The sequence below is a fragment of the Alligator sinensis genome, unplaced genomic scaffold (genome assembly GCF_000455745.1).
Source record: "Alligator sinensis unplaced genomic scaffold, ASM45574v1 scaffold103_1, whole genome shotgun sequence".
Lineage (NCBI taxonomy): Eukaryota > Metazoa > Chordata > Crocodylia > Alligatoridae > Alligator > Alligator sinensis.
Genome location: NW_005842226.1, coordinates 490,950 through 502,082, shown reverse-complemented (window position 1 = coordinate 502,082; position 11,133 = coordinate 490,950). Strand labels below are relative to the sequence as shown.

Sequence of the window (11,133 nt, the reverse complement as noted above, 5' to 3'; positions counted from 1 at the left end):
TTTGTAATGCACAGTACCATGCTGTCACCTGACCACGGACCTGCTCCACCTTCGCTGGGACCGTAGGTTAAGGCTCAAATTGGTCAGCACTGGAGGAAAGGCCCTGGGCATGTACATAGGGGTTCCTCGCCCTACAGTACACCCACTGGAGTGGAGAGGCCTGGAACAAACCAAACACATGTAGGATAAGCAGCTTCCCATTGTTTGGTGTCATTTCACCAGTCAAGGGGATGCTATTAAGGCTATCTTCTGCCCTCCCAAAACCCAATGACATCTGGGTTCTGTTGCTGCTCCGACCTCAGCTAGGAGCAAAAAAGATTTGGTGTTGAGACAAGGACTTTCTCCCAGGCTTGGTTGATCCCCAATACAAACAAAACTAAAAAGGGGCATCGTCAACATGCTACACAAAAAAAGTCGGAGCACCACAGCCTCTATTACCTGAACTGCCGCCTTAGCATCATCATTCATAACTGCATAATATTTATACCGAGACATCACAGAAACATGTTTATGCAAAGGGGGACAGATAGAGAAGAGATACAACTGTGGGTATTTAAAAACCCAATTTGTGTAAACCAGTTTTAATAAAAACATTATTTTCACCTATTGCTTTAACCTTGCTAAAGTCAGCACAAACCGCCCGCAGAAGAGATCTGTCTGCAGGGAGCCCCTGATGTTTGCATATTCAGTAACAAGCAATCCTAGCAGCATCCAGCTCTTCCTTTGAGCCCCCAAGCCTCACTCCTGACACACAACCATGACCAAGACTCTGGCAAACTGTTGCGGAGGGGGCGGGGTGAGCAGAGGGGGTCAATTGACACCGTCATACCAAGGCACCCAGAGGATGTAAAAGAAGGGGTGTTTGCCAGATATCACAAAGGCATCAATGACAGAATACAAACTGCCCCCTAACAGTGCACCCCACCTCAACAAGTGCCTCCTGCCTTGACAGCCATACGCTATACCATGGCCTCAAATCTTTCCTTGCTATCCTATCCACCTCCTGCTGATCACAAAAATGGGTTGTGTAAAAGCCAGCAGCCATGGACTCCTTGCTGTCTGGGGAGTGTGGACACTTGTGGCTTTTACACCTTCCAGTTTGCTGGTCATCCATCTGAGATCCACACTGAGACCTGCATTTGTTAGGACGATCTGTGGGGCTACCGCCATTCAAGGAAAGCCAACCCCCTTCCCTCCTCCGAGCCAAGCTGTTCTACTTCACTGCCTTTCAGAGACAGCATCTCCTCCCACGCTGGCGTTCTCCTTTGCAGTGGGTCTTTGCTCTAGACCCCCTCTGGCTGACCTGATTCTCCATTCACCACCTTCTCCACAGATCACATAGCATCACCTGTTTCACAGCCTCCCTTGGTCTGTTTCCCCATCCTCCAGCTACTGTTTGCCTCAATACTTGGAGGCAAAAGCTGTGCAACTCTCCAAATAAGTTAGAAACAAGAAAAAGTGATCTACACATCACAGAAAGGTACTGTCAGCTGTATCCAATGGGCCTCTAAAAGCTTCTCCTACGGAATAAGGAGGCTTCCTAGTTATGCTACTCAAAGCTGCCTTGCTGTGCCCACAAGGCAACTACTGCCTCACAGAACATCCCTCTGGTGAAGCCGAGAGGATCAGAGAGCCACTACCTGGACATGTGAACCCTGCAAGCAGTGCCCCCCATGCCCTTCCACTGTGCCAGCAGCAGTCTCTAAGTTTCATAGATACCTACAAGTGCACAGGGGAATCTGGGATATGCATGCTGCTGGGTACAGGTGAACAGTGTTACTCTGAGCATTTATTGCACTGCTTCAAAGAGGTGAAGGAGGAACAGGAGAGAGAAAGAGCACGAGTCATCGCTTCACTTTCGCATCTTCTTTGATCTTCCAGATCATCAGCTCCATGCAAGCTCTGGCATCCTCACTGGAGTCGTGCCCTTCCACTGGGAATGAAAAACAAATGCTTCAGGACACAGAAGGGACAGGCTCCCTAGCCTATGCCCCAATGCAAAGACTCTGGAGTACGTGCAAGCAGTTCAGTTTATACTGGACAGTAGAAAGGGGAATTGTGAGTTTGCGGACTCAGAATTCCCCGCTGTTACCCCACAAGCATCATTACAAATCATCCCCACACAGGCTGTGGTATCAAGGATGTTGCAGAGAAACGAAGCTGTGGAGTGCCAGTTCTTCTGCACTAAGTCAAGCAGATCCCTGCTGCCTGCTATGCCAGGCACCAAGTTTCACACATAGGCCTCAGGGGCCGTCTCCCAGGGAAGGCACAAACACAGCACAGGGACGGTGCTGGTCCTGGGAATTTCTGCTCTCAGACAGACCAGCAGGGACCCACCTCCAACAGAATGGAGTGTCAGCCAAACTCCCCAGGTCAGCAGCAATGCCTGTTTGCTATACCTCTCAATAGTTATCACTAGCCTGAAGCCTTTGGAAATGTCTGTAAGCAGGGACTTCAACTATGAGTTTGTACAGTAGTTACCAAAACAGAGGCCCAAATGCAGATACTACTGTCAAATATCAGGTAAAAGGAAGCATGGGTGGAGCAGAAGGGCAGAGGGATAGGCAGGAACAGAGACCTGGCACCTAGGTGGAATTAGCCAGGAAATCAAGGCTATCACATCCCCCCACTCTCTGCAGTCTCACCATTGTCCTGGATGATGCGCTTGAGGTAGTCTGCCATCAGCGTCCGAAGCGCTCGTTTGTAAGGCATGCCCAGTCGGTGGGGAAAGACGACCGATGTATCCACCACTGTGCAATGGATAAACTGGAGAGAGAGGGAAAAATATGCGGTTGTTTGCTCTCCTCTAAGTGTTATGAACAAGGATTAAAGCAGCACTTTGCTCAGCCTTCAGCTCCTTAAGTGACATCACCACAAAGCTCCCACCAAGCCAGTTTTACAGGAGGTTACCCCTTCCCAGTACACACACACACCTGCTCCTGGTTCTGTGCTTTGCAACACACCTGCCCAAAGAAAAATGCATAAATCGCTGCAAAAATTCAAAGCTGCTTAAATCCAATTTCCCTTCAGACAGCAAAACTCCACCATAAGAACAGACGGGCTAGTCCACTTAGAGCTGGGCCCACGATGGTAATGATCTGACATGAAATGCAAGAGTATTTAACCCGTGGCATGCCACAACTCCATGAAAACAGATTTTGTCTCTTTGATATACAGAGACATTGGTTTCTAAGATGTCACTGGCTCTTTGGAAGAGAATCACTGGCACTTCAAACTAAAATGAATGACCATACCCATTCGCAGAGAGAACATGGGTGGAAAGAGGGTTTTTTTTTTCCAAATCTAAGGCAATGATTTTGGTCTAGTCATTTTTAGTGATCATTAGGCTACAAACAGTAGATGGGCCCTGAGAAAAGGAAGATTAGAGGAAAGATCAAGGATCCTTACAACAGTTCAACAATTACCTTCCTAAGTACATTTCACTATTGTAGTACACTGCCTCATGGAAACTGCAATTTGGAGAACTGATGTCCCCATCTGTCCCTATAGGCCAACATCCCTTACTGAACTATATTTCTCAAGGTCTTATGCATTCCCCTCTCTGACTGAATGGCAGGTGGCATCACAGGAGTCCTGGACTTTTCCCAAATTTCTGATTTCTGCGACAGCTCCAGCCTGACCGAAGACAACGATCGTCTGTAGTTAATGTTGGATGAAACAGGGTAAATAGATCTTATGCTTCAGGTTGCAAACAAATCAACATGAAGGTGAGAGAGTTGCCTCCTAGTCGCATGCAATAATGTTCATTTGTTAGGCACAGAATGGTAGCAAGGGATTCACCCTCCAGTACTAGGCACTGCTGGAGACAGGATAATGAGCAGATAGTCAAGAGGTTCAGTCCAGCATGATCTGTCATGCTCTGGCCCAAGTGCATTTAGAACAGTACGGGCTTACATTTACTATGCACTTGACAGCCCTGAGATGGAGGTTAATTTGTGCAACTGGCCATAGGGGCAGTCCCATGACACAGGATGACTCAGGCAGGACTTCTGACTTGTCAGCCTCCCATCTGTCCCCTACTTCTCCTAGGTACCAGCTAATGTTGCATGACAACTTGCAACTAACTTGTTAATAGTTTCCTAGCTGAGCTATGTAAATGCTATAGAACAGCTGCAGCTTAATCGAAACAACCTGCTGCGCTCTTTGAAGTGTAAAACTGCCAAGCATTATAGATAATCTCCTCTCCAGTGCAGACTCGCCTGGCATCAGCCCAAGAAGAACGATAATTACTGATGTAGATCAGGGAGACTGAAGAAACAGGATAATATAGCTTTAAATATAAGACTCAAATGCTACTGCTATTTGAAGCTTGCCATAGCCATTAGCACGATGTCGTCTTTACTGCTACAGCCTTCAGAGATTATGACTTTACACTGTCTGTGCTGACCATAATGCTCCGCTATATTGCTTTTGGGTTAGTTCTCTTGGCAGCTTCTGTGATGCTAAAAGAAAATAATGACTTTAACGGGCCAGCACAGCCATAATGTGCTGACGAAACAGTAAATATTTTTTTTATTATGATTATTAATTCCTTGAGATCCTGGAATGGAGGCTGCTATAGGAAGGCAAAGCATTTTGCAGATATTAACATGCTAATGATTCCCAGCACCCCTCTGGTTACCTCTTTATCAAATAAAGTAACATAGATAAAGAAAGTGTGAAGAATGGAACTGAATTGCAGGTTGGACCCAAGTTCAACTGCTGCCCTGCCAGACTTCCTCTGTGTCCTTGGACAAGCCAGTCTCTCTCCGTCTCACATTTATACAACAGAGATAACAGGGGGTGTGCAAGGCGAAATACATTAAAGACGCTGGGGCATCCAGACACTAGGATAATGAGGGCCAGAGAAGGCAAGGACGTTTTGTGATATCTTTTACTGGACTAGCTGTATAGCTGGTAAAAGTTGTTGGGCAAGTTTTCTAGCATCAAGTGCCCTTCTTCAGGTCAGATAAAGGATCAGATAAAGCACCTAGGATAAGTAGATTAAAATGACTTGCTTAAAGTTACACAGCAAATCAACAGAAACCTGGAGACAGAGCCCCAGAACCTTAACTTCTAGTCTTCTCCAGCTATACACCCATTTTTGGTCAAAAAATTCACTCTTGGTTTAAAGGGACAGACCCAGATGACCTCCAGCATGGTTACATTGCAGACCTCTCTATAGGTAAGATGATGGTCCTCTACATGGTTCCCACAATCCCTGTTTTCTCTGCTGAGTACACCGAAGACACCATTCAGTGCCAAAGGCAATGGTAGGTTTTTTCTTTACAACAGTGACACCTTCCAAATTACACTTCACAGGAGGGACTTAGTGGCAAATGACTTTTGGAGAATACCAACAATCATTTGGCTTTGTATTCCAACTCATTAGACTACACTCCAAAATTGCCTCACGATAAATCAACCTCAAGACAAATCCATTCGGTGGGGAATTAAAAGATATCATTTGTTACAAGTCAGGAGTCATATGAGAAGCTGCTCCTATCCCTCTTGTACCTGCTGAGCCATTCATCAACCTCCAGCTAGTTCAGACAAGGATCCAGTGAAATCTTTTCACTCAAAGAAAAAAATTCCAACCTATCTCCACATTTATTTAAAAAAAAAAATAAGACAGATTAGGCATATAGTGATAGGAAAGAAAATCAGATGAAGTTGTAAATTTAGATTAAAGGAAAGGGTGGGACGGAAAGGGTTTGTTACCTTTAGTGCAAATAAGTCACTTTCCAAGCTGTGCCCTATCAAAATAGTGTCTGCACTGAACATGTTCAGTAGAACAGCCTGGACATCCCGAAGAGTAATGCTTGTGTTCGCCAGGTCCTCTTCCGTCACACCTGAAAACCTACCATGCAAAAAAAAAGGGCATTTTCTTCAGTAGAGAGAAAAGCCTTCCACTTAATAGACACTCCATAGCACTTAGGGCAAGGAACGCTTTATAGTATCAGAGGTCACACTGAAGACAAAGCTATTAGCAGGCAAACCCAATCGTTCGTATTTAGAGCATCAAAAGGCGGCTCGCACACCATGTTACGTCTCCACCTATTAATGCTTCTATGTGATGGAATATTTTAGTAGGACTGCTTCTCCATTACAATATGAACCACTGAATGCTACACTTGAGCAGCTAACACAGTATTTAGCACAGAAAAAAATTCCTGGACTCAAAGGGAACCCTTTATGCCCTCCACACAGGAAGGCTACCAAATTTGCAGTAGACGGTTTTTCAGGCTTCAAATTCTAATAGCCACCTATTGGCTAAAGATGTGGCAAATGTAGCTGCTGGTAAGGAAAGGCCAGGGTACCCCATTAGTACCCCATTATCACTTAGCCAGCAAACCAAGAAGCAGTGCTGACAGGCTAAGGGAGGGCAGCCATAAAGACAACCTGCCCTTTTTTATTTAAAAATCTCCCCAATAAGCAAAGTGAAATAACACCTTAATGGCTCTGGCCATACTCCAGCCACCCAGGAAAAGAGCTATTCTTACCTGGTGTTGTAGTCCACCACTTTGTTGTCAGGTTTGACAAAGGTGTCATAGACCACTTTCAGGTCAGAGTTGATCACAGTTATTCTCGTCAACTCCAGCCCTTGCTTGGTGTAACACTGTCAAAACCAAACACGACAACAGAGCAGGAAGAAAGGCTTACTTCGCTGGCATGAGCATGGAATCTGAAGTCCATCTCTCAGTATTTACATGACCTCCTATATTCCTCAAGGCAGCAGAGATCTTCTGGATGCTGGCAGCAAAGCTGGCTATAAAACACTGGCGCCCATTAGCCAATTTAACTGCTATTTTTCAAGGATGTTTATCACCTTAAATACTAATAGCAACTAAAAATGTCTCCAGCCATTCAGTACAAGGTTAAAACATCCTGTGGCCAGGGTATCAAAGCAGTCTAACAAATAATCCAATTCAAAACTAAACATGGCAGTGAAAGAATTTCCACTGAGTTTCTAGGATGCATTGTCCTATAGTGTGGCCTACAGATGAGGAGTTTGACTATCTGCTCTCTAGAGCTCAGTGTAGAGGAGAGAGGGGGAAGTTAACTATTCAAAGCAGCAAGGTTGGTATTAAGAAGAGTTCCACAGAAGACACCTACAATGTATAACCAACATGTTAAATAAACCTGCTGCATTGCCATCTTGAAGAGGTGTGCTTTTACTAAACAGTTATATCACAACCCTTCTCAAAGGACAGGATCAGAGAGCTCACTATGATAAGAGGCCAGAACATGCCATGCCTGCTGCTGACAGGTAAGACTCCCAACAAGGAGGATGCCAAATGCTACCGAACAAGTTACTACGAACAGCTTTTCCCTGGTACAAGCTTTCCAGGGTTTGGAGGGAAGCTATTGAGAGGAAACAAACCTCTCCTTCAGTATACTACTGCAAGGTACCCTATATCACCTGCTGCCTGCTGCCAGTCTTACTTCATATGTGTATTCCCTGTTTGGTATTTGGACTCATGGTCCCAGACACCCACCATTTCACAGTCTAACGCAAAGATTCCTGGATAGCCATCAGTGGTAGGCAACTTCTCAAAAGTCTTCACAAAACCGTCAAGGCTCTCCTTCCGCCCATCCTGGACATGTTGCTTTGGAAAGAAAAACACAAGCACAAGTTAGACAAAAGAGTCTGCTTGATATCCCCACACAAGACAGAAATGAGACCCACAAAATTTACTTTCTAAAGTGGTAGTCATCAAATCTCAGATTCAAATGAGACATGCTCTTTACATTGCCAACATCTAGAAATAGGATTATTGGGTAAAGGTTTCCATCAGAGTGCTATCCAGTGTCAAGGTTATAAAGCAATGAATTCAAACAGTCAGGGTGTCCACACTGTGGAATAAACTCCCTCCAGAGGTGGTGCAGTCACCTACCCTGGAGGTTTTCAAGAGGAGACTGGACAGTCACCTCACTGGGGTCACCTAACCCTAGTTGTCTTCCTGCCTAGAGCTGGAAGGCTGGACCCGATCGATCTGCAAAGTCCCTTCCAGCCCCTAACGATCTATGAATCTATGAAAAACACACAAGAACACTTCTTCTAATGCAACACTGAGGGTCCACAAGTGCCCATCTGCTTCTATATCATTGGGCATTAGCACATTGGAGAAATGCAGGTATTCTGCAGCACCACGCAGTGCTCTATTGCTAGGAACCTGCCTAATTCGACACAGCTGCCCACTGATTTTGTGGGCAGAACACAGGGGGAAACCATCTTGCCAGGAGCCCCTACCCCCCATCCTGCCCCGGCAGGCTGCCGCAGTGCCGTGAGGACTAAAGTGTTCCCTCTGGGGAGCCAGCATTTTAATTTTCAGTAAGTTTTTTTTTCCCCCTCCTACCCGCGGAGTTCAGTAGGTCCCTATCTATTGCTTCAAAGGATTTTTACCAAGATAGCAAAGATGACCAGGCGCAGCCACAACTTGACACCTGCCTGGAACACTTTGATCAGCGCATCTAACAACGCATCTCTGTCAATGCGCACATCCGAGTGACACGATGCACGTTCTGGAACAGGTGCAAGCAGGGAGGGATCTCAAGTAACGCTCTCTTTCTACCCAAGAAAACTTGCACCTGCAAATTCCACACCAAACTTCTTCAAGCTGCAACTTTAAGGTTTAGATCATGGCTGTCCAACTTGTGGCCCACGGGCCGCATGCAGCCCACCAGGGGTTAACTCATGGCTTAAGATGACCACCCAGGTGCACATCCCCGACACTGCCCCTGCTGCTGGGGTCTCCAGGCTCCCCCTCGCTCCTCTGGGTTCTGCTTCATGTGGCATTGCCCAAAGGCGCTGGGGAGTCCATGTGGTGTGCAGTAGCGTCCCCGATTCGATTCAGCGGAGATTTGGTCTGATTCAGTGGAATTGAATCAAAGGATCCTTTAATCTCGCCGAATCAAATCGGAACCCTCCAAATCAATTTGGAGAGATTCGGAAAGATTTGGACATAGACACAGCTTTAAATGTTTTTTTCTACATACCTCTAGGTAGCAGGGGCTTGTGAATGCTGCAACGCTGGGGTGCAATGGAGCATCCCACAGAAGTGTGGAGGGCCCCCCAGCACGCTCAGCAGCAGACCTGGAAGTGGACCAGAAGCACTTTCAGGTCTGCTGGGGAGGGTGCTGGGGAGCACCCCCGCGCCCTTCAGCTCGGCAAGTGGTGCCTCCTGGGAGCCCGGGTGCCACCTGTGGCCAATCGCCGAGCCAAGGAGGCATGGGGGTCCACTTCTGGGGTCACCACTGAGCATGTAGAGAAGCCACCCGCACTCCTGTAGGACGCTCCATGCACCCCAGCATCACAGCATTCATGGGCCACGCCTGCTACCTCAAGGTATATAGAAAAAACTTTTAAAGCTGTGTCTATGTCCGAATCGCTGATTCTCCGAATCAGCATTGAATCTTCAGATCTGGATTCAGCTGAATTGAATCAGAGACAGTGATCCAAATCAAATTACTGTCCCCTGATTTGGGCTGAATGAGAACAGAATCGAATAGGGCCCACTTTGCACACCCCTAGTGTGCAGCTTCCAGCTGCTCAAAAGTTGGGAGACCCCCCGATTCAGCTCATCCCTCAGATTTTTTCCATGCATTAATTATACTCTTATCCCATGCATGGATAGCTACTCCATGTCCTCCCTATTATAACTGGATATGTTATGAATAACTTCAAACCTCACTGGTTTAAAACGTTAAACAAATTTGAAACGGTAATGTACAGTTGTGCAAGGAAATCAAGCAACTGCAAATAAAGTTCCCCCACTTCAAAACCAAATCATGTATGGGGGAGGAGAAAAGGGACAGACACAATGACCACATGAGGCTTCAAGAAGTATTCCTGCCTTCCATGCAACATCTACAACTTCTTCTGTACTTCAAAAATTCTTTCCAATTCTTGTCTAAGTAACAATAATTTTAGTTTGAACTATAGCTCTAAGGTCAAAAAGTTTTAGCTCAGAATAGCTATTACAAAGTCAGCAGAAAACACTAAAATGATTACGTGGGTATATCCACCCAGTTCTGCTGGCCTCGATAACTTGGTAGGCCTCTGCTTAGCTTAGCTTTCATCCTTACTTTGCCAACTTCATGCCCACAAACATGGCCCCAGTATAAGACCACTGCCATATACCATTGCCTTATACTTCTCTCGCCTACTCCTCTTTGCCCCAACAAGAAATTAAATTATATCTAGTATTCGGCCGGGTGACAAGGTGTGAAAAGCTCAAAAGCTGAAGAAGGTGCATAAGTGCATGCTAATCAAAGCCAGCTGAGGTTTGATGAGCACAGCAAAGAAAACTTGCTGGTTTGCATAAAGCAAACAATTAAGATGCAGCAATGCCCCACGTTGTAACAGATTAGGCTTTAATAATACAGGTGAGTGAGATGTAATAGAAGTGTAACAATGCAGCCAGGTGCCCAGGGCAGGGCAGCTTCTGGCTGCTGCCACACCACATAACTGCATGGCTACAAGAGCAGTTTTTTGGCCATCCCTCACTTCTCTCCCCATCCCCAGTCAGCGTCCAGGGCAGCTGCGTTGGCTGCCACACCCTAGTTACGCTATTGTAATATTCTAACACCCTTTCTACTGCATGATGCTTCAACCATTTCAAAGTAAAAGATTAAACTTGCCTTTTGCTAAAAGTACATCCACAGACATGCATCAGGTTTATCTTACATGGGATGAAGCAGATGGTTGCAAAGACTGGCCACTAGATACCAGCATTTTCCCACTCCTGTCCCTAAACTATGCCTACAGTGTAACGGGAGACAGGTAACAACCTAATTGGTTTGCCGGAAGAGTTGATAGCAAGGAAACACATGCTTGCCTCTGTATATGGCCCAAAACAGCAGTACAGAATCATGCAGAGAAATTAGGTTTCTATAAACCCGTTCTCATTCCTTCCCCAAGACAGGTACTATGGGCCAGGGCTGGGATTCTATGTGTACAGTGCATGTGGGGACTGGGGGAAGACAATCTGCCAGTCATCTAAATGAACTAAACATCTGGAAACAGCATTTTGCTCTCTCTGAAAACTAGAGCCTCAATTCCTGCATCTTGCTCCTCACACGCAAACAGCACCTATAGGTTCCAAGACCACCCCCCCACCCCTCCCCCCC

At 46.1% G+C, this 11,133-nt stretch overlaps 1 protein-coding gene across 2 annotated transcripts in view; it reads right to left on the bottom strand.

Annotated features, from left to right (window-relative positions):
* Positions 1–8: 8 nt before the first annotated feature.
* REXO1 (RNA exonuclease 1 homolog) overlaps positions 9–11,133 on the bottom strand; it is a 46,537-nt gene continuing 35,412 nt past the window's right edge. Inside the window, exons 12-16 of one of the 2 annotated variants that reach the window (XM_006027170.3) lie at positions 7,500–7,610; positions 6,504–6,619; positions 5,722–5,860; positions 2,646–2,766; positions 9–1,933 (exon numbers count right to left, since the gene is read on the bottom strand). In XM_006027170.3, coding sequence (XP_006027232.1) covers positions 1,845–1,933; positions 2,646–2,766; positions 5,722–5,860; positions 6,504–6,619; positions 7,500–7,610 — 576 coding nt within the window. In that variant the 3' untranslated portion in view covers positions 9–1,844. Of the gene's footprint in view, positions 1,934–2,645; positions 2,767–5,721; positions 5,861–6,503; positions 6,620–7,499; positions 7,611–11,133 lie in introns of those variants that run through there. The other variant, XM_025208297.1, reaches the window with a different exon arrangement.